General features: G+C 42.5%; 2 protein-coding genes across 3 annotated transcripts; both read right to left on the bottom strand.

Moving 5' to 3' along the window:
* Nucleotides 1–855: 855 nt before the first annotated feature.
* LOC311502860 (ADP-ribosylation factor-binding protein GGA2-like) lies at nt 856–13926 on the bottom strand. 2 transcript variants are annotated; one of them, XM_084565279.1, is made up of 16 exons: nt 13525–13925; nt 11745–11829; nt 11268–11343; nt 10569–10667; nt 9434–9557; nt 9159–9259; nt 9001–9081; nt 8764–8901; nt 6631–6841; nt 6363–6521; nt 6202–6269; nt 6008–6120; nt 5329–5489; nt 5010–5179; nt 3511–3621; nt 856–3192 (listed from the first exon to the last, which is right to left on the bottom strand). In XM_084565279.1, the coding sequence occupies exons 1-16, from the start codon at nt 13565–13567 to the stop codon at nt 3076–3078; spliced, it is 1857 nt and encodes a 618-aa protein (XP_084421405.1). In that variant the 5' UTR covers nt 13568–13925; the 3' UTR covers nt 856–3075. The 2 variants fall into 2 exon arrangements, with proteins under 2 accessions (XP_084421405.1, XP_084421406.1); XM_084565280.1 differs by lacking the exon at nt 5329–5489 and having other exon boundaries at nt 13525–13926.
* Nucleotides 13927–16019: 2093 nt separating this feature from the next.
* On the bottom strand, nt 16020–23892 carry ears2 (glutamyl-tRNA synthetase 2, mitochondrial). The gene is made up of 10 exons (XM_084565300.1): nt 23437–23892; nt 22110–22265; nt 21133–21322; nt 20904–21054; nt 20425–20746; nt 20226–20334; nt 19688–19841; nt 19215–19345; nt 18986–19121; nt 16020–17410 (listed from the first exon to the last, which is right to left on the bottom strand). The coding sequence occupies exons 1-10, from the start codon at nt 23612–23614 to the stop codon at nt 17315–17317; spliced, it is 1623 nt and encodes a 540-aa protein (XP_084421426.1). The 5' UTR covers nt 23615–23892; the 3' UTR covers nt 16020–17314.

Raw genomic sequence — 23892 nt, 5'->3', positions numbered from 1 at the left:
TTAATACCGGTGCTGAAATTCAATCGTCTTCAGTTTAAAATAAGAAAATAAAGTTGCCGGTAATCAGTAAATATTATATTTGTCAATGTAAGGTGCCACGAAAAGAAAATTAATGTTTTCTCAGCTGTTGATGTCAGATTAAATTGTTCTTTACAAGTTTAAAATGAGAGTAAATTCAAGTAATCGGATGAGTTTTAATCATCAGATAATGAATTATTCTAAACGCCACCCTGCTGCTTTTGTCTTACGTGATGAACTTAGTGATAGCACCTTATTCTTTTGGAGAATTTTTTTATCTCTTTTTGTGTAGATTAATCAAGAAAATAAGTGATAAAATAATTAATCTTTATAAAGGTAAATGCAAAGGTTGCAGATTAACTTCAACCTTGGTCCGTACTCATTACACAGGATGGCCCATTTCAGAATATGTGCATTATGGGGTCACAGTTAATTATTTATTTAATGATCTGTGGCGTTATTGGTGAATCTTATTCTTATCTCATCATCCGAATCTGCGAAGCACCTGAAGTTGTCAGACAAATGCTGCGCAGTGAAAATGAACTGAACTGAACTCAAGAGTTGGTTCCCAGCGGCAGCTTCAATTATTTGAATAAGAAACACTGTGGAGCTCTTTGAGAGGTAGAGGAGCATTTAAAATTTATAAAGCAGAGGAGAAAATAAAAAACACTTTAGAAGACGCTGCATCTCTGAGTCGATCACCCGGGGGGATGTGATGGAACAGATGTGGGGTCTTCGAAGCCAGAACCATTAGTCAGGTTCTAGTAATTACCCCTCAGTTGAGTTTAACAAGAATATTTGTTGTTTATTTGTCATAATACGCCGCAAATACTTTTGCATTGTGGGCTGTTAATGTCTCAACCTGGACTTGAGGTGATGTTTTTTTTTAATAAGTTCCTAAAAGATTTACAGACGAAAGAAGTAATGGGAACATTAACTGATGGTGAAAATGATTTGTTGGTTGTAATAAACATGAGATTTGTCCAACAAACTGGACTGAACATCGACGTCTGCATCAAAGTTATAAACTGATCTCAGAACAGCCTCAGAGACATTACTTCAATATCAGACCACGGTGACTTTGGACTGAGATCAGAGTCAAGGATCAGCTGGGAATATTCGAGAAACGTCAATTTTTTTGTTTGTTTTTTTTGTATTTGGAACAAAATCTCTTTCTTGTCTGCATCCAAAAACTAAAAACCAAATCTGTCTCCAAAGGATTTAAACAGTTAAACGCAGCTCACAACACAATCGTGACGAGAAAATTAGATCTTAATGAAGAAAACAGTCTGGGCTCAAAACATTCTCTCGCGCAATAAAGCAGAAATTTAAACAGGCGCATTTCTCATCATTTTTTAATCTCTAGGAGACAATGCACAAAACAAATCTCAGAATGAATTTGTATTTATTGATAAAGTGAATACTGACACATAACAGTAACCAGATAGGGCAAGAGTCTCCAGTTTTGAGCTTGCACAATCTGAGAGTTAAAGCTGAGACTGATTATTCTGGGCTCTAAACTTAAAGCTTCACAGTGTAAAGACGGCTGCTCAGGAAAACACCTACATGGTCGACAACAGCATTTACGTTTGGCAGCTGATGCACTGCAAATTGCAAGTGGAGAAAATGTCCTCACAAAGGCAATATGTATTAAAAAAACTAATAATAATAAGGTGCCATTTGACAAAACACGAGCAAATTAAGAAACAAATGGGACAAAGAAACCTGCGGAAGTTACAAAAAGCATAGACGTAAATGGGGATCAAAAAAAATAATGCTACTAAACAATCAAAAAAAAATAATCTGCTCATTTGTAATCAATATATTCATTTGTTTTGTTTTTTGCATTATCTATTTGCAGTCTGTTAAGGTTCTCAGTCATCCAGGTCATGGTATATCCAAAAAGCGTTGAAAAAGCGTTTTTGAGAAGACGTTTCACCACTCAACGTCCAAACATGGCGTCCAAATCTTTGCCAAAGAAGACTGATGATTTGAAAGAGGAGTAAAGGAATTGGAAATTGCAGATTGGAAAAAGCTTTCTCTAAACAGAGGAGGTGGACTGAGGTTTAATCTGCCATCAATTTACAATACAGATTTAAATTCTGTCCCCCGAGAAGTTTCAGCTCCATTCACTTCACCTTGAGACTGGAGACTCTGAACTGACAATGGGTCGTTAGAGGACCATTCATAGGGAAAGAGAGCAGGGAGAAACAGCCCCCCCCTCAATGACAGCTAAGTATCTGACTGTTAATGGAGGTTAGCTGCACCAGTTTCTTGTTGTTTAGACAAACACGCAAGTTTCTGATGGGTTACCCACAGAGTTTCCTATTTAAACCTCAAACTTCCTACCAGTTCTCTAGAACTGAAGACGCTACTTGTGAGAGCGGTGAAATGTCTTCTCTTCGTTTTTTCTTCGTCCTATGGCAGTTTTCATTTGTTTTGTGTTTTAAGCACTTTAACACTTTAATTGAAACAGACTAAAGTCAAAATACGTTAGATTCATTATATAACAGAAGAAGTTTTCATCAGTTTACGAGACACCTTTCGCTCCTTAAGGAAACCTCATTTGAAAAATAAATACACGATAAAATCAAAACCTGTTCCAAGTCGAGGCACTTTGGGAGATTTTTACGCCACAAATGCACGAAATAAATAAACATGTTACAGACACGTGACCAGCTGACACACACACACACACATACATACAGTGAACATACAGCTGGGCGATCTCAAGAGGCAGCAATCGGCACAAACGACACAATAAGACGACGGAGTATTTAACAGACGGGACGTAGCAACATCTGGATATCTGCTGTCACCGCTCGGCGAATATAAATGAAAAGAGGGAGCAGTGTTGAGGAGCAGCTACTGTCTCATTAACCATTAAACATCCTTGTCTATCTAATGGTTGGACTTAATGTATAAAATAAGGTTTACGTTGTTTTTAAAGTAACATTTCTTTGTATAAATTGTACTTGCTGCTGTGTTAGAAAATGTACAAAAGACTTTTCGTGGTCAAACAGAAAACTCCCCCGACCTTTCAGTCTAGGTTTCAGGTTAGACGCAGTGGCCAATCAAAGAAGTCCACTCGGGGAAATTGTCCATCCCGCCGGTCTCGTTCAGCTGCTGGTCTCCGTGCGTCAGAGTCAGCTTGTAGCGCAGACGGACCTTACACTGAAGGAAACAGAGGAGAGACTTAGACCACATCGACCCAAGACAGTCAACACTGAAGGGAATAAAGAAGTAAACAAACTAATGGATGAAAAACTAATCTGGGCTTGAAACGTTCTCTCTAGTGCAATAAAATAGAAATTAGTGTGTGTTGTCTCGATCTCTAATGTCTGATGTGGGGTAAGGTGTTATGCACAGGGGTATCCTTGTCTAATATTAAGAGTAGGCTCTTATACGCCTGTACAGGAAATACTAACTAAACTAATGATGGACACAGACGCACTAAAAGAGCCACCGGCATGTGAACGCGTATAAACCCACCCTCTGAGGATTAGCCAGCAGCAGGACCTGTGAGACTGAAGGTGGAGGCAGGAGAGGGTTGTAAGGAGGTAGGTGTGTCCCCGAGGCAGGCTGGAGCTTCACTGACATGGTCTGTAAGAGAGTTTGTACACCGACTGTGTGTGAGCTGTGTGTTCAAACCAAGTAAGAAGAAGACAGATACGTGAAATAGTACTTAAAGGAGCGAGTGTGGCATTTGTGAACTGGTTGACTCCAGTGGGAGGCGCCGTTACGCCTCATTTGTGACAGCTGATCGTATCAGTTCTCAGTAACTCCGTTTGAGATTAACTTGTGAGATAAACCAGAGATCAGCGTTACATGAAGTAAGTCAACTTGAACACTGATACACTGCAGATGTAGTAGTTTAACCCTTTATAGGCCTCATTGAAATATTTGGGAATTCTACAGTGTTATTGTGGGGCATTATTTTTACTTTTGTGATTTTTTCTTCTAAATTTTTAATTTTCATGTTGAAACTCAAGATTAATGAAGCTGCCATTTATGGTTCCTTGCCTTTAAGTGGTGAACAAATGTACATGTTTGTATTTAGACCATTAGATCATAAGTGCTGATTCGGGCACTTGTCAACGTACACATTATCACATTAGAGCCGCCACTAAGCCACTACTTCCTGGTACCTAATAAACCAGTTAGACTCAGCGTTCATGCAGAGGTGGACCTCGCAGACCACATCTGACCTTAGACCAGTGGTTCCCAATGTACCAAAGGGGGGCCCAGCAGAGAAAGTTTGGGAACCACTGCCTTAGACTGTTGCCCTGATCTTTGCTGATCAGCTGAGTGAAAACCACATGTTGCTAAACCTCACTGGGAGACACCAGCAAGATAATTAAAATGTGTGTGGAAGTTACCAAATATGGTTCCTTGTCCCATAACGGGTTAATGAACAGGTTGCGAGTGTGTTTTCCTCACTGGAAGTTTACAATATACTATTTCTATCCTCAGTCAATCGATGCAATGTTTTGTTTTTCAGAACTAATTATTCCAGGTGATCATCACACTGTTTGTGTGGGCTTTATGTGGTGATGGACAGAAGGGGCAACAGCGACATGGTGGTACACATCTCCTGAGCGCCGCTACAACAAAATGTCTCTGACTGGTTGTAGGACTATCCAACAGAGTGCAGAGGTATTTATTTCTCTCTGCATCAGTTGGAACACACCACATAATGAGATTTAAATGGTGCGTTACCAGACTCATATTCTGATAAGTGAATAATAATTGAATCTGGCTACTCCAAGCAAGCAAAAAGCAACAAATCCTCACATTTGAGCAACTAAGATCTATTATAATTGCATAAAACACTTATTATCTGAACGGTGACTCAGAAATTTGAAGTCTAGCGAGCATGATTTTTTGTTCTCCTGCAACTTCTGGAGTTTAAAGTTTAAATGCAGTATTAATCTAAGCTGCACTGAAACATTTAAAGCAGAGCACCGTGAGACCGTGAGCTGATTTGTTACCTTTGGCACAGCGGCTTGGAACACGAAGTCTTTCACATGGAGGGCAGACGTGTTCACTGCGGACATGACGACCACAGCGACGTCTGGGTGACCGGGCGGACAGTCTCTGGCAAAATGGAGCGACACGTGGACCCCGGCCCGATCGTGCAAAGTGATCGGGTCCAGATGACCTGCAAGACACAAGAAAAGAACAGATACACTGACATGCTGATGCCGGTGGTGGTACTGTGTTGTTTCTCATATAATTTCTCTGCAGTTTTGAGCAAAGGGCTATAAAACCAAACGGAAAAAGCAGGTACTGCAGCCTTTAGGGACATACTAGGTTTGATTGTCTCCATCGGAACAAAGATGTTTTTTAGTAACTGCGGGGGGCATGAGTTCTCCTCCGGTTTCACAGGAGATCCAGACACGTCATTTGGTTGTTTCTGTGACTTGGACGGAGATCCCGACCCTGTGAACTGCTGATTCTCGGGGACAGACCTAGCGGGACAAAAGACAGATCGACAATAATTTAAATTTCAAACTGAAAATTCTTCTTTTCAAACCCAATGAATTAGCTGAAAAAATAAAATGTCATGATTCAAAACATTTGGACTGCTCTGCTGCCCTCAAGTGGTCACTATCAGTAAATGCGGCTTCAAAAACCAGAGTCCATTTGAATTATTCCTTTAAACTTAGACGTTTATGATTTGTAGTGGACAGTAATATTATTATGTGCGTATGTAAGAGGTTTATAAACACTATCTAAATAAAAGCATATTTCAGATTCAAGTGTAAGGTAGTTAAACCATTCCCATGAAGACATATTTTATATTTTTACAGCTGTGTGACGTTATTTGATGTGAATCATTATCTGTTTAATGTTTATGGGTGCCCACATACAAGTCATAGTTACATAACATATACTATTAAATGCTTCAAACTCAGACTTTGTGTCCATAACTGTTATAAAGTGGAGTTAAAGGACTGTCAGGTCTCTGCTTGTGTCCTGTCCTCACCAAATGCTTGTCCCATTCGATGTAGCGCAGCTCCTTCCACTTCCACGGGCTGTCAGGACAAGTCCTCTCCCCCCGTTCTGCTCAGTATTCATTAACTGAATGTCTCCGTTAAGCTGAAAGTATAGTTTAGTATTTTGTTACGTGTTTCCTACAAACAAAATACAGCTTTAAATACATTCGCCTTGAAGCCTGACCTGCATCAGTTCCTCGTAGTACGACTTTGAATTCTCTTGAGTCCGTTTTGAGACCACATTATACAACTCTGTAATTACACAACACGGCATGATTACACTGTGAAACACGTTCGTCAAGGTTAGAGACAATAAAGTAGAAATAGGAATGAATGCAGGCCCACCTAATTCATTTAAATCCTGGTCAGATTCTGAGTGGAAGAAGACGGGCGAAGAGGATCTGAACGCAGGCGGCGAATCAGCTTTCCTGCGAGTCGGCGGAGAGTCCAGTGCTGACAGATCGATGAGGTGGTAGCTCTTAATCTCCCGGGGACTCGTAGGATCTGGATAAACAAGAGAAAGCCAGATCAGACACGGAGCAGAGCCAGACACGAGGTTGAGGATTTCTCCGCAGGGACTTAGACACAAACAGGTGAACAAAACGAGGCTTACCGCTGTTTTTTCTAGTCACTTCTTCACTTTTACTTCTCGACCGTCCTCTGTTACACTCTCCCCTTCCGATGTGGTCTTTGTAGGCGTTCACTACAAGCGTTAGCTCGTCGTTAGCCGCCAGGATCTGCGCCAGAGCAGCGTCGTCGTCCATCGTGTCGCTGGCCAGTCGGAACAGGCTGGGCCTCAGCCGGTCACAGCGCTCGTACAGAGCCTACAGTAGTGAGAGGGACAAATACAGTGATGGCTGGGTGTACGTTTAATCACACTTCTACACGTTTTGGGAGTATCTGTAGATTAGATGAACCCAATACTACTTTTGTTTTGCCTTAAATGTTACACTTCTGGTATTTTCTGGTTCTGTGTGGTAAAAATGGACATGGAGAAACCAAATTAAAGATTTGTTGCAGTTAGGGTTGGGCGGTATGACGGTATTATACCGTGTGGCGGTATAAAAGTGTCTACCGGTTGAGATTTTGCAATACCGTTTACACCGGAGAAAGAGCAGATGTCTGCGGCATCTCTCTGAGTCACTGTAATTACACCGCCTCGACACACGGGGCACTGCAGCAGACTGCTTGGCGTGGTTGCATGAGCACGACGAAGAAGAAGAAACAGCTTTACCTGAGCATAGACATACATACATAGACGCCACATTGAGCGCTGCCGTCTACTGGAGCGACGTGCCTACAGGGCGGCCATCTTGGAACAGGGCCACTCCCTCCTACAGTGCATTACATCTATGGAGGAATGGGGTTTCTACACAATAAAAGTGATCATAAATCGCTCAGTTGAAGTCCGGCATCTTTTCTTTACAATATTCTGTCAGAAGCTAGTCTGCTGATAACATTAAGTAGAATTTGTATTTGGGTAGTAAAACCATATTTTTATCATAGCTACATGTGTGACGTTTTTAACAGATCATTACGTTTGGGAATCGGTCCAAAATTCAGCGAATAGTTCTACTTTGAGATTGAGGAGTACCTCTTTCCTTCGTATGTTCATGCACCGGTGCCTCTGCTAGCCCTGTACCAAGATGGCGGCGCTTTAGGCACGTCCCTCCACAGTCGATGCGGCGTCTATGTATGTATGTCTATGTACCTGAGTGATAACAATCATGGCGGAGGGGCGCTATGTCTGTTGTGTGGAACTTTTTCGGATTTAGAAAATCCGACGACGAACAAAAAGTGATACTCTGCAAAGGGTGTCGCGCGACTGTTGCAGCTGGAGGTGGAAACACCGGTAACCTCTTCCACCACAAAACATGCGAAGCAGTATTATGAAAGCCAAAAGATATTTTCTTTAAAATAATGTTATGCTGCTGTGAGCAAATAAAAATAAAAGAGGAAAATGATCAAAAGCGTCAGTATGGTTATTTTAAGCCATTAATTTGAATTTACAGGGGGGAAAAAAAAAACCGCGATATATACCGTTAGGGTGATATGAAATTACTCATACCGTGATATAAGATTTTGCTCATACCGCCCAACCCTAGTTGCAGTAATGAAATGTGTATGAAACAAACTCTGACGAAGGAGCACTCCATTCCTCAGAGAAACTCTCTCCGCCGCCCGGCTGGTATGTTTGAGGAGAGAGATTCACACTGCGGCGCAAACACACCTCGAGGCTCTGAAGAACTATGTCAACACCGAAGACTGATGACTGTCACCTGACCTCGAGCCCCCTGAACATTTATGAGGAACGTGTTATCAGGTTTGAACTAACCCCGTGGAGTTCATGCAGCTCGGGGTCAGTGACGTTAAAGAACTGCTGATCGCTCAAGTATGGTCAGTCAGAACCACAATAAGTCAGAACCGCGAGACATGTGGCTGTTTGGTCAGCTCCTTATTGTGGTTCTGACTGAAAATAACCATAATTAAGCAATCAGCAAACAGATACTTCTCTAAATAGATGTCCATAGAGAAAAGAATTTCACTATTTCTTTAATGTCATTGACATATAAATGCGCTATTAATAAAACACTTTCCAGCTCAGAAATGTTTCAGGACTCAGCAGTAAGCGGGTGCTCTGAGAGGATAAACCCAGTTCGAAGAGGTGCTGATGTATCAGTTGTATCAGGCTGCGACAGCTCGGCCCTGTAAAGTTGATTGAGTGTTTGTATAATAACCAGCATACCTTCACGTCATCGCTGGGCTGTAACGAAGATCCAGTAATTGTGTGCTGGTCCAGCAGCTCCCTGAGCTGCCTGGCGCTGCTCTCCACCTCCTTCAGGGTAGACTCACGCTTTGACACTTTCTCAGCTTTCTCCTGCTCCTGAAAACAACACATACACACAGAAAAACTGAATATCCCATTCATATAATTCCTAAAGCGACATGTAAATATGACCGTCACCACCACAGCACTCCTCACCTCTTTGATGGTGTTCTTAATGAGCCTGTTGGCAGTTTCCAGGTCTTCAGGACGGGTGCTTTTCAATAATCTGGCTAAAAGCTGATGAGACAGAAACACTTGTTAAAACAGGAAACAACTAAGCAGACAACTTGTTATATACAAACACACTCACTCACCGTGGCCTTGTCCTCCTGGTCAAAAACTGACTCTGTGTGTCTTTGTGGTGGTGGAGCCATGATCACTGTGTCTGGCAGTTTGGGATCTTTCGTCACGATACCTAAAACAAGAGAAACAAACATGAAGCGGTTTTAGCCTTGAGTGAGGGACGTAATACTTAGAAACTTAATACCAGTCCTCTGTATCTATATCTATAAACATCCCATACATGCCCGGTCTTAATTAAAGCTGCCCTTAGAGCACAGACTTAGAGAACAGCTCTGTTGTTCCTGACCTTGTTTCTTGAGCATGTTGTAGGCTTCCTGAATCTTGGGTTCTTCGTGAAGCCACAGCGTCCAGCCGTAGAGGACCTCGGTCACCCTGTCTTTAACTTTCTGTGGAGTCCATGCGCCGAAGTACTGCTCGGAGAGATCAGACACGTCGGGGTTAATGCAGAAAAGGCTGATTTTATTCTGATAAATCATGACATCTCAGAATAACAAATAATGTCTTTGTACAGTCGACGATGTTCGTAATAACTCAAGATTATTGGCCCTCTTCACAGTTTTGATCTATATTTGTAGTAATTATAGTTAGAAACTTGTGTGTTTGTTATCCGTCCTGTATATCCTTGTGTATGATACAGTGTTGGCTGTGGCTAAATAGTGGGTTGTCCAGAAGGTTGGCGGTGCAGTCCTTCATGCCTTGTGTCCCTGAGCAACAAACTGAACCCTGAACTCGTTTGTGCACATCTGTGTGCGCTTACGTGAAAACCTGGGCTGATGTGTTGTTGAAAATGTGAAGAGCTTTCAATAAAGATAGGAAGAAAAACATTATATAAGGCCATTTACCATGTGTAGCTTTCTGGTTCATCTCTTTTTTTTTACTACATTTGTATCTTATCTGATTTACAACCGTATATGGAGACAATCTCTGCGATGAGTCAGCTCATATCTGCTGAATGAAACTTGACTAGACTCTTGCAAATCTATCTGAAGCGTTGTTTTATATCCCTAACACGTTTAGTTTTATTCTGTGAGAAGAACTTTTTAAACTTTGGTTTCCGGAGAGGGCTCCATAAAAACTAGTTTTTCCCAACCACAGTTTGTGTTCTTAAAACTAGATGCAACTCAAAACCAGTGATTACACAAAGTACGAGCAGCACGAAAAATTGGTCAGAGATAAAAGCAGATTACTTGGGACAGAAATGGGACGAGGAAGACCACTCCCTTTAAACCATTTACATGTCTGTGTCGCATTTTTACATAACAGAGAGAGAATTCAAAAGCCGCGTGTGTGTGCATGAAACCCCTGACATCCAGGCACTGAACTCAGGTCAGATGATTTTTGATAAACTGAACGAAAACTTGCAGCTTCAACAGTTTTTTTCACGGTTGCTGCACAAGGGAACATATTCCAGCATCTCCTACCTTTGGCGTCAAGACTTTGATGAGCTCATTGAGAAAGCGAAACTTGGCGGCCTCGCCGTGAAACCTCTTGCCGCAGTTGTTCATGCACGCCTCGAGAACCTGGAAAGCACCAACAAACCAATCGGCATCAGAGACTTTGAAAGACACGAAGAGACAACGAGGAAGGAAGACCTTTTGTTCTTGTGCAACGCAAGAGAAAGAGAGGGAGAGATGGAGAAAACAGATTTTGTCAGAGCATGCTTGTGGTTAGCCACCTTTTAAAAACGTCACATGACACGAGGCACGTGGCCCTCGAGAAGCTTCTCCGGGGCAAATTTCACGGCCGAGGCAAGTGACTGGCGCTCTACTGTGATGTAGAGACGGCAAACTGCATGCTGTCACAGGCGATTCTAATGCAGATTAAGTCCCTCATGTCTTTTTTTTGTTCATGTGGCAAAAATTTGTCACAGATATTACTCACAAGACCACACTCGACCGGCGTTAAGATATTTGTTTTACAAGGAATGCATCTGCAGAATGTGACCTTAAATAAAACATGTTTCCTCACATAAAAAAACTGACAATCCGTGATATAAAAAGAACATTTTAAATCGCATTTTGGGTAATTTACAGATGAACAAGCTGTGCAGACGACAAATAAAAACACACACTGCGGACAGCTGCCTTATCTGCATCTTTTATGTAGAGGTAAGTACTTACAGTGAGAGCCTGCAGAGCCTCTTTCTCCTGAGGGGACTGGATTTTATGGGCGAGAAGACGAATGGCTACCTGTGGCCTGAGAGCAAGAAAATGTTGAACCACGTTACTAAAGACTGAACAGACTGGGAGCGAACAATGCTACGCTAACAGCAACAGATGCAGAGAGCTCGCACAGCTTCCTCATGCCTACCGACACCAGACAGAGTTGTTCTTGATTTTTTACACCACATTACCTTCAGACTGTACAATGCATTCATACTGAAAGAAGGAGAAGGGCCAAAAAGAGAGAAGGGGCAACAGAGTTCCCCCTTCGCGCTCGCACGGTGGTGCAACTGACAAACTGTGATCGCAACATGGACGTGAAGCAACTCTTCCTCAACGCGGGGCTGCCAGCAGATCTCTTGATTCATACGCAGAGCCTGCAGGGTTGCGTACTGTGATGGAGATAAAAGTAAAGACAACTATACTTGTGCTTACCCGTCCGTCTCTTGATTGACAAGCTGGTAGAAGCCCTGAATGCAGTCCCATCTGTCCTCCTCGTTATTTGGGTCTGTGGCCTGGTCTGGGAATATCAGATCAGATCAGAGAAACAGGTAAACGCAGAGAAGATTGTTTATTGAGGAAGTGACAATAAAAGATAGATAGATTTAACTGTTCAATCTATAAAATGCAAAAGATGTTCGTCGTCATTGTTTCTGCTTGACCAGAGATTTCAGCTTTTTTTTTTATCTTAATGATCAACTTTGATTTTCTGTCAGTTCCCTAATTTATATTTCTGCTTTTATTGCTATTATTTGATGACTTTTTTGTTTTTATTTTGAAGGTTTTAGACTTTTCTACACTGCATTTACGCGGCAGATGGAGTTACAACTACAAGACAACGATAATCGCTCACCAGATGAACTATATGCTGCTTGTTTGGGGTATAGAGATTGTAAACACCTCAAAAAGAGGAGTGTAGCTTTGTAACTTTTTAAAGCAACTCCAGTGAATGAGACTGGCCACGAACGGGAAGAAGAGCACTGTCAGTAACACGTCATACTAACACTACACTTCAAGGGGAGACACTCTTACCTTCGCTCTTTTAGATTCCTCCCAGTCACTATTCAAACTTCAAAATCAAAACCTTAAAACTTGGGTTTGCCCCGCCAGAGAAGACATTTTGAAAACGTCTCCACCGTTTCCTTACTTCTTCCACAATCTCCTCGGCGAATGGATTGATCCACAAGGTCAGCAGACCAACGCGTAATGAGATAATGGTTTAGCTGCACATCAGCTGACTGCGCCGGCACATTTCCCCACATGGCGTACTTTCACTTTTGGTACCTCAAGTATATTTTTTTTCCCTGGATACGCTGACATAATTTTACTTAAGTGACGTTTTTAACGCAAGTGTTTTGACTTGCAATAGAGCTTTTTACTAAGTGGCGTTTGTACTATGACATAAATAAAGACTCTAAATGCTTAAATCAGCACATTTTATTCTGAGAAACTGAAACTGTAAGAGCTTTTCTCAAAGTTTCACTATGTTGCCCTCCCAGTGTACCTATAAAAAGTTTAAATTATGGTATTAGGTGCAGATTTAGCTCCTTCAATGTTAGTAATGCTGCAATTAACAGTTTTTTTTTTAATTAAAACTACTATATTTCGAATTGCTTACAACAAAGTGGTGGTTAACTTAAAAACTATTCACAAGAGTAAAATATATATATTTTAAATGCTTTTCTCTCTTCCTTTTTTATTTATTTTTTTTTATTTTTCTGACATTTAGAGGCACCGCTGCTTTAAAAAAATAAAAATAAATAAATAAATAAAAATTTAAGAAATATAATCATATTTCCCTACCATCGTGCGCGCGCACCACAGGAGCCCAGACACAACACACACACACACACACAGTTCGGTGCGTTTTCTCGCGAACGCGCAGCAAGAAGTGCAGAAAACACTAGAACTACTTCCTGTTTAGACACTTTCTGCACAAATCCCAAACTTATTTGCTTTTTAACCGACGTTAAAAAAAAAAAAAAAAAACAACACGCCGCCGCTAGCTGCACACGAAACGTCTCACTCGCTGCGGTTAACGGCGGCGTCCAACTGAAGCCACGAGCTGACCGTTAATGTGCAGTTAGCGGCGACCGTTGGTGGAGACAGACAGTCAGTGATGTTAGCTAGCGGTGAGCAGCGACAACAAACAAACAAACAAACGGCTGGAAGCAACGAACGGATAAACTTTTTCCGTGTTGCTTTTTGTACTTACTGAGCCATGACTCAAAAGTTGCCGGGCTGTCACCGTTCGCCATTGCCGTCCGTCCGTGTCCTCCTGCCGCTGCTACTGAGCGTCTGTATCGGGGGAAGCGGAGGTGTCAAACTGCTGCCGCCTGTGTGGATGGTGACATGTGACACTCACGCCCCGTCAGTCACACTCCTGACACAGTCACCACGTTACACCCCTCACAGGACACCACACACACACAGCCCACAGTTTAATTTGGATCAGTAACACACACTAGCATAATAACCTGTAACTATAACTCCAGATGTCTCCCTTTAATTGAGTGCAAAGAAGTACAACTGTGAAAATCTTTTTTACAGAACATTTCATGAGCAACCTGCCATTTATTGAGAAAAATAAGTGATCTTTGTCATCTGCTGTTTAGTTCTGGATCTCTCAGGTTTGGTTTTACATATTTAATAACCCTTAAATGTTATAAAAAGGCACAGCTGAGACTTTTCTTATTGCCTGAGGAACAACCACCTCTCCCAGAGACAGCTGGCGTCCTTTTACCGACGCTCCACAGAGAGCATCCTCACCTAATGTATCTAGCTACATGTGGTTTTCCAGCTGCACTGCCGCAGACGGAGAGGCGCTCCAGAGGGTCGTCACCTCGGCCCAGAGGATCGTCGGCTGCCCCATCCCTTCTTTACAGGAACTGTGCGACTCCCGCCGCCTGAGGAAGGCCCAGGCGACACTAGAGGACACAACCCACCCGGGACACTCACTTTTTGAACTGTCCACCATCCGGTCAACAGTTCAGAAGGCCAGTACCAACAGGCTGAGAAATGGCTTCCATGCAAGAGCCATAAATGCACGGAACAACTCGAACATTCATTCATTCATTCATCTTCTGTAACTGCTTGTCCTGTGAAGCGGTCGCAGGGGGGGCTGGAGCCTATCCCAGCTGTCATCAGGTGAAAGGTGGGGTTCACCCTGGACAGGTCGCCAGTCTATTGCATTGCTAACACAGAGAAATAGACAATCATTCACACTCACACCTACGACCAATTTAGAATCACCAATTAACCTAACCAGCATGTCTTTGGATGGCGAGAGGAAGCCGGAGAACCCGGAGGGAACCCACGCAGACACAGGGAGAACATGCAAACTCCACACAGAAAGGCCCCGTCGCCCCACAACTCGAACAATAAATAAATAATAACGTGAATGTGCAATAATTCTCATAGCAGTGTGCAATACATCTGTGCAGTAACTTCATATGTGCTAACAAATGCAATAATTTCATGTGACGTTCAATAACAGTGACTTATTATTATAATGTGTGAATGGGATGTTATGTTAGTGTTTTATATTTTGTACATTTTTATTCCTGTACTTCTACGGCCGGCCCAATTTCGTTGTACTTGTACAATGACAATAAAGACATTCTGTTCTATTTTATTCTATTCTTAGTGGACAAATTAGGAATAGGTACCAATTATATTAAACGTTTTGCAGTTTCCTCTTCTCCTCCTTCCTCTCTTCCCACTCGTCCTTTCTCTACTCTTCCCCTTCTTCCTCCTTCACCCATCTATGTTTCTTCTTCTCCTCCTCTTCTCCTTTTAAATTTTCATCCTCCTCCTTCTCCTTCTCATCTTAGACTTTAATCATCCTCAAGGGAAATTGCTTGGTCACAGTAGCTTAGTTGCACATGAAAAGAACCACAAAAGAAACACAAGTTACTGTGTGGTGTGGACAGTGTTTTGTACTTTACTATGGTGCCCTCCTACTGTACCTATAATGTTATTATACACTGACTGGGCAAACAAAAAAAGTCTCCACCTGGATTTAACTAAGCAAATAGGAATGAGCCTCCTTGGGTGATTATCTTTCAGCTGGCAACAAGTTATTTAACCCCAACTGATGCAATGAGTAGCTTCTCATTTCTTAAAACACCATGTTGAAAGACACATCCTGTGGTTGTGGAAAAGATGTAAGTCTGTTTGAGAAAGGTCAAATCATTGGCATGCAACAAGGAGAGAAAACATCTAAGGAGGTTGAAGAAACTACTAAAACTGGGTTAAGAACTGTCCAACGTATTATTAAAAATTGAAAGGATAGTGGAGAACCATTGCATCAGGGTAAGAAGAGAGGCAGGTGAAGTGATGCACCCATCATGCCTAGTGTCTACGGTACAAGCCTGTGGGGGCAGTGCTATGATCTGGGGTTGCTGCAGTTGCTCAGGTCTAGGTTCAGCAACATTATGTGTCTAAAGAATGAGGTCAGCTGACTATCTGAATATGCTGAATGACCAGGTTATTCCATCAATGGATTTTTTCTTCCCTGATGTTCACGGGCATATTCCAAGATGACAATGCCAGGATTCATGGGGCTCAGGTTGTGAAAGAGTGGTTCAGGGAGCATGAGACATCATTTTCACACATGGATTGGCCACCACAGAGTCCAGACCTTAACCCCACTGAGAATCTTTGGGATGTGCTGGAGAAGGCTTTGCTCAGTCGTCAGACTCTCCCATCATCAATACAAGATCTTGGTGAAAGATTAATGCAACACTGGACGGAAATAAATCTTGTAACATTGCAGAAGCTTTATCGAAACAATACCAGCGAATGAGTGCTGTAATCAAAGCTAAAGGCGGTCCAACGAAATATTAGAGTGTGTGACCTTTTTTTTTTTAGGCTAGGCAGTGTAGTATTAACATGGTGCCCTCCATACTACTGCGGTATATCTGTGATCTGCTATTCCCTAGGGCCCTTTAGAAGACAGTGACTCATATGAACAAGTTTTGAGGTACTTTTACTTTCATTGACCAGTTGCTTCATATGCTTCTTTATGCTTCTACTTTTCTATTAGTGCGTACTTTTTATCACGGTACATATTTCTGGCAGATTTACTGACCAGTTACGGTACATTTTTAAGGATGTAGGCTCTAGGAAAGCATTTTATGAGCTTACAAAATATATATGATATTACGTTACAGATAAAAACCATCAACATGCTCCACATTTATAAAGAAGCAACGTTTTTTTTTGCTTACATGATATATTTAAATATCAATGCCACTAATGATTGAGGTCATTCTGCAGCATAACATCACCATCAAATCATTTAAAAATCATTTAAGATACTGAACTTTTACTGGTAACAGAGTATTTATACTCAGTGTTGCTACTTTTACAAAAAAGCATAAGATGTTAATACATATTGTATCCTTTGCTTTAACAAAATCACTTGTTTTTACCTGCTTTTCCTGGATTTTTTTTAAGGCATTTATGCTTTTATTAGTGATCTGACAGTTGAGTGAAACAGCTGAACGCTACCTCAGTATCAAATATGGTGCAAATAGTAATTAATATTTAGTAAAATTCTATTTTTATGATTTTTTTCATATATAAACTAGAGTATTTTCCCCTTTTCCTACTACACACCTGCACACTGACATTCGTTAAAACCGTTTTTCTTAAGTAAAGCATGATAACATTTGCATAAAAAAACTCCAAGGTACTTCCCATCCTTGCGTGCATGGTGTTAGATGGTGGCGCTGTGAAATCTCACAGAACAGCATTAAACAAACAAGTCACGTGCATAAAATTTGTTTTTCAGCTCTTTTATAAAATTTGCGCAATAATTCAAGTATCGGTCAACACATCACCACAAGTTCATTTTAAATGCGTCATGTTTAGTTTAAGAATCACCACGTGTGTCGTAATTCTCAACGTACGGGCCAAGTCCAACAGCAGCTGACGTCTTCATGTCCCCCCCCAGTCAGCGCCGTGAGTGTAAGGTGATGTGGTGACAGAGTGTCCGGTCTTTAACTAGTCTCTGAAAGCAGCAGCAGTTTCTGGAAGCGGTGTCTGATCTCTGCAGGCCCCAGAGACACCATCATCTCTGCAACACTGGGACCTTGCTGCAGTCAGAGAGGAAGAAGTGTCAGTGAGGTAACATAAACAAACCAGACAGTGCGAATCAGAAACAACTTCCTCTTTGTGTACATGTTCAGGTTTACAGTGGGGGGCAGAGTCGCCGTAGGTCTTATGACCCCTTACTCATCAGCAGTATTTTAAAATAAGCATTTTTAAAGTTTTAGCTGCGTCACGCCGGAACGGATGGACGGAAACGAAAAGCAAACTTTTTAAAAACTTTGCAGAAATGAAAGTCATCTGTAAAAAAAGATGGTTCAGGCGTGTAATAACTTCCTCAAATCGCCTCAATTATATTATAGTATTAAAATGTGAGTGGTGTGCGAGAGGTAGAGATAAGACCAGAAAAATAAACACATTAATCTTTGCTTGACTGAATAAACACTCAGAGCGCAGCCAGTCTCAGACAGGTGCAGAGTGAAAGTCTGTATTTTTTTCCGTCATTTAAATTTGTATTATACAGAAATACAGACGCCGGAAGAGTTGGTTCAGTTGTGCAGAACAAAAGTGGTCAAGACTCTGCTTGACTAAGATCAGGTGGTGACTGTCTGACTGACTCGCTTTCTTCCTTGAATGGCGAGAGAAGAAAGTGACAAACGTCTGACAAAACACCGATCAGGCACAACATTGTGACCACCTTCCTAATATTGTGTAGGTCTCTCTTGTGCCTCCAAAACAGTTGTGACTCATCAGAGAACGGACATGGGCCTTCTGAGGGTGTCCTGTGGTGTCTGGCAACAGGATGTGGTTAGTGGGGGGCCTTTGGGTCCTGTGGGTTGAGGGGAGGGGCCTCTGTGGATCATCCCACAGTCAACACCTTGTGCTGTTCTTCGTGTTTTTTTGAGTTGTTCCTAAACCGTTTTTGTGTATGTGTGTGTGTCTGTGTCAGGCTGCATCCTGCTGGGGATGGCTGCTGCCATCAAGGAGTGTCATTGCTATGGGGTGGAGGTGCCTGGTCTGGTCTAGGTGGGTGCTACATGTCTAAGTAACAGCCACATGAATGAATGCCAGGTCCAAAAGTTTCCCAACAGAACACTGTATTGTCACAAGATGGTCAATGTTATTTACTTCTCCTGTCAGTGGTTTTAATGTTGTGGCTGATCAGTGAAGTTTGCAAACTTCTCAGCTGGAAACCAACCGTCTGTTACCTCGGGTACTTCATAATAAAGAAAGAAAGCTGCAGCCCGCACCAGCTCTAGATTTAACTCATTTTCAAAGTTGTGGTTTTTGCCAGCTCAGGTAGTTCGTAACACTGACTTCCTGTTGCTCACACAGCTGTGGAGTCACAAAAGGTTGATATATGCAGTGGCACTCCAAGACCTGTAAACACGCTTTAATGTGCAGATCCGGTAGATTCCCTTTTGATATTTAAAAATATCATTAAACAAGCTGAAGTAGCTTGGCAAACACAAAGTACTAACAGCATTTGTGAAGTTATGCACTGTAAGCAAATAAAGCAGCAAGAACTAGAAAACGCCCCCTCAGCTTTTTCTTTTTTTCCATTTTTGTTAGGAAATGTTGAAGCTCTACACCTCTGCGTTGGTACAACTATGTTCAGGTACCTGCAGACCGCTGAGAGCCAGACGTAGCAGCTTCATCACTTCTCTGTACTTGGTGGCTTTAGCCTGCTTGGCCACAGCCTTCAGGTCTTTAGCGAGTTCATCCACTGACAGCGCCTCGCCTCGCTCTTCTATTAACCTAAACACACAGACACACGTCCTTATACTCCAGCTAAAACATTTTAAAGTGAAGTTAAGCGTGCAGTAGTTATCAAGTATGAATTCAACCTACTTCAGCACTAGTGAAGCAATGTGCTGGGGCTCTGGGGTGAGTGCTGCCACCTGCTGGCTGGAGAAGGAAGGACGCACCCACAGGTAAGAGTAAACAGGACTTAAAAGTTCCTCCAGGGAGGATATGTGACCCTGTTGAAGAGAGAAGAGGACAGTTTCAGTATCACTGGAGAGGCAGGGGGACATGAGTAAACAACAAGAAGAGAAGTAACAACTGTCTGACTGTAGGAACAAGCAATAGGAGAAAGAAACCACATGTAAATTGAAAAACAAAATACAGATATAGTTGCTATAAAGAGACGTACACTGGTCTGCCAAGAAAATATGAAAGATGCTACTGCTTCCTTCCTTTATCCTCATGTACGTTCAACCTCAGCTGTGCAACAGATTTCCAAGCTGTTTCTCACACTAACAAACCTTTTACCTTCAACATCTAACATTAAGCATGAACACAAATGTGTAAAACCCGGTTACCTTACGTAACTGTAGCACCCGTCTGATATAATCCTCATGCAGCACCTCTTCATCCTGGATCTCTGCCGTGTAGGCCTGCTGGATATGTTCCCGTATGTCTTTTATGAGCGAGCAGCACTTCTCCTCGTCTTCAATTCGCTGTTGCAGGTGGATCCTGGCCGGAGTCACGAAAAGATTAATCGGGTGTAATGCGTAGACATTTCTCAGTCAAGTTATTTCAGCCACTTGTATCCTCTTCTACAGTAGCTATTATAAGGCCTCAGCTTATTAGGGCCACCAGACGAGGACACTGTTTATTTTCTATAATGGAATGATTGAACATATTAAACTAAAGAGATGAGATGATGGAAATAATCTCATTTTTATTTCTGGTTATTAGACCGAACAGAGCTTTAAGTGTATAAGTTGTGCTTGTAATTATCTCTAAATAACCACATACAACAAAACACTGGATTAATTTGTTTTTTTTAAATAATGTAGACGAGAATTTAGACAATTAAACTGATATATCTACATCTAAAGTATCGTCTTGTCTTACCTGTTGAACTCTGATAGTTTCTCCAGGTCTAACAAAGCCGAGTGAGTTGTGATCTTCGAAGGATTAAACTCAGAAATCAGTTCATCTATCCTCCGCCCAACTCGGTTGGCTATTAGAAAGCATAAGCAGATAATGATTTAGAGCAGATCTCACACCTGTTATCCTACATTTACTTCCTGACGATTCCTCCGTCGCTCACTGTTGAATCCAGATCCACAGTTGGTCGTGATATCCAGCAGCGCCTCCGGCAGGACCCCGTCTCTCTGGAAGCTTTGAATGAATATGTCCCCCTGTCTCTTTGACAGTTTGCTGCCGTCCTTGTTCAGCAGCAGCGGCAGATGTCCGAAGGCGGGCGGCCGCCACCCAAGAGCCCGGTACATGAGGAGATGTTTGGCGGTGGAGATGAGCCACTCGGAGCCCCGCAGCACGTGGCTGATCTTCATGTAGTGATCGTCTACTATGTTGGCGAGATGATAGGTGGGGAAACCATCTGCTTTGATCACCACGGGGTCCCCCTCCACCTAAGAAAAGAGAACAGAGGGTATGAAAAGCAGGATGAAGGAAAATGACAGATGAGCCAGGATGGACTGAATATCTAATGACAAAGTGTGCGTCCCGCCTCTACATCTTTTAGCATGAAACTCAGTGAAAAAGAATGAAACCACTTTAAAAACCGACCTGTGCCACATCGTGACGATTCAACCCAAAGACGAGGTCCTGAAAAGGCTCAACCCCGGCTTCCAGGCGAAACCTGATGACATACGACGCTCCCTGAGCCAGTTTGTCCCGGACCTGGTCGGCCCGCAGGTGACGACACCTGTTGTCATACCTGGAGACGCAAAGAAATCAATCAGCGTCCTGACAATGGGATTAAACGTGCAGATTTTGTAGGTTTGTTTTCAGTCACCTCGGAGTCTGCCCGCTCCTTAAAGCCTCTTTTTTAAGTAGCTCCAGCCTCTGAGAGCTACAGAAACAGTAGTAAGCGTGACCGCTCTCGACAAGCTGCTGGGCTGTCTCATTGTAGAGGTCCAGCCTCTGAGACTGCAGGTATGGACCCAGTGGGCCGCCTCGACGAGGACTCTCATCTGGAGGTATACCTGCAGGAGGACACGCACCTTGGTAGTACAGTGGATGACTTTGCAGCATGGTCACAATTCGGGCCTTAGTGCACCACTGATATCGACCCAGTAAACTAATATTACGCGCCGCCCTTTCCATCAGTGGCATTGCCCACCCAAATTCCCACCTTATTTTTCAGTCAGTAGATTCATCAGACACCAACAGTGTAAACGAAATTGCTATGCTTCTCCTCAGACCTTGCACAGATATGAAAAACTCTTTTTTCCAAACTTCTGTTCAACAACAACACAGCTTGGGGCAAAAACCAACAGTTTACATTCTTGTCAACTCTGTCTGTGCAAAAACATTTCTGATCTGCATTGGACATTTCCTGATGAAAGTTATTATTGTGTAGACATGTCCACAATGACAAATGAACTGCAGGCAGATAAGCTCGGGCAGAGGACAGAGAACAAGTCTAATCACCTGTCTGAGTTCAAAAAAAGTCTAATTCAAACCTTTCCTCTACACAGTCACCAATCTTTGCTTTGGTACAGCTGGTGGTGGTTGTAGATCCCCGCTGTATGAGGTTATGACTGGAGCTGTACTTAAAGTACTTTCATGTTTTCTAGTCGTTTGTTACAGGTGTCAATGTGGTTTCACAAGCTGACCAATAGGTGGTGCCACTGTGCAAGAATTCTACAGCACGTACTCATTAAAAAATCATATTTTGTATTAATTTAGCCAATTTCCCTTGGATCCCAAGTCAAGAAACACTGTGTAAAATGAAAGAAGACAACCTCATATGTCTCCAGTGTCTCTTACCAGCCCATTCCAGCATGTCCTCTATGGACTCTGCAGCTCCTGGTACCAGTCTGCTCTGATCAGTGTCCTCCAGTCGCAGGATGAACACGCCGCCATACTTCTTTGCAAAGATGTAATTGTAAAGAGCAGTTCGGAGACCTCCGAGATGTAAGAACCCTGCAGAGCAAAGAAAGAAATTATTAGAACATCAGACTGCGGGAGACGGATGGATAGACAGAAGACAGAAAACAATATTTTTCAAGAGTCCGGTTTTAGAAATGAAACTAATCTGCCTTCTCGAACTAATCTGAGCTGTTCCTGCAATGACACTTGAAAATGTCTTCCATTAAAAAAATAAATAAATAACACAAAGGTATATTAGATGTTGATCTTTTGCCTTCCTTCAGATAGAAATCTGTGGTTGCACATGCAGATGCAGCACAACACTGATCAGATTTGGGTGGCTGAAGTTCACACTTAAGCAAAAGCAATAATTTAGTCAGTTTCTCATTTACATAGAACGTTATACTTGGCTTTGTTTCTGCACAAAGCCTAATTAACATGTCTCCAGTCTCGCTGACAAAACACAGTACAAACATCAGCATACACTGCAGTCACTCAGCTAATTAAATCCAGTTCGATGCAACTTTTTACATATATAGCATCAATGACAGGCCAACTATTCTCAAGACGTTTTACAGAACCCAGAGCGAACACTAAGGTGATGGTGACATGGAAACACTCCCTTTTAACAGGAGTAAACCTTGAGCAGCTCATACGGGCTGACCCATCTGCTCGAGGCCAGGAGATTAAGCAAGCATATAATCTCACATATGCAACTGAACATGTGCACCTACATGATAAAAACTAGAGTACAAAACACTTATACAGGTGATGCATGAGTCCTGGGATGGACAGAGTGGATAGAGACAGCAAGTATTAATTGTAGAAACACTTAAAGGGTATGAAGTGTGCACACAGATAACTGATTTAAGGATAAACAAGAGCATAGGGGGTATGAAACAACATCAGTGACATTTATATTACAGGTGAGTTGGCTGTATGCATGTTCCTCGATCAGCCACATCATTAAAACCAGTGACAAGAGAAGTAAATAACAATGACCATCTTGTGACAATACAATGTTCTGCTGGGAAACTTTTGGACCTGGCATTCATTCATGTGGATGTTACTTAGACATGTAGCACCCACCTAGACCAGACCAACCTTCTGCTTCCATCATGGGAGTTTAAATACACATCATATGAAATGAAAATCCCAATGAGAGGCGGTTTTGATCACCTTAGAGGGGGGATTTTAAGGGTGTGTTTTGAGATGAGGACCTTACCTGTCGGACTGGGGGCAAACCTGACCCTCACTTCCCCCTGAACCGTGGAGCAGCATCTGTTCACGGCGGCGTGCGGCGGCTGGAGCTCAGCCCGTCCGATGTGTCTGACAGCGAAACCTCCCCGAGTCACCACACGGTTCAGAAAACACCGGTTGCAATATTTGAACCACAGCGACATGATGACAAAACGTGACGAGAAAACGTGTTATCTCAATGTCGAGACACACGTTTGTTTGTTGTGGGTCACACCGGCGACACGGACAGCCTCATCTGACGTGTTGTAGCCGGTTAGCTAGCAAAACAGTTAGCATGCCGGCTAGGTTACTAAACAGTTAACAGTCACTAAAACTGGCCACAGTGAGACTACAACAAGACAGTAGTCGGTCTCTCCCATTACATGTGGGAGAGTGTTCAGCGGGCGTTTGTTTGGGTCAAATTAAATAAGAGTAGCTTCCG

The sequence above is a fragment of the Chelon labrosus genome (genome assembly GCF_963514085.1).
Source record: "Chelon labrosus genome assembly, chromosome: 2".
Taxonomy (NCBI): domain Eukaryota; kingdom Metazoa; phylum Chordata; class Actinopteri; order Mugiliformes; family Mugilidae; genus Chelon; species Chelon labrosus.
Note: the sequence above shows the minus strand (reverse complement) of the source record. Positions and strands in the feature narration are given on the sequence as shown.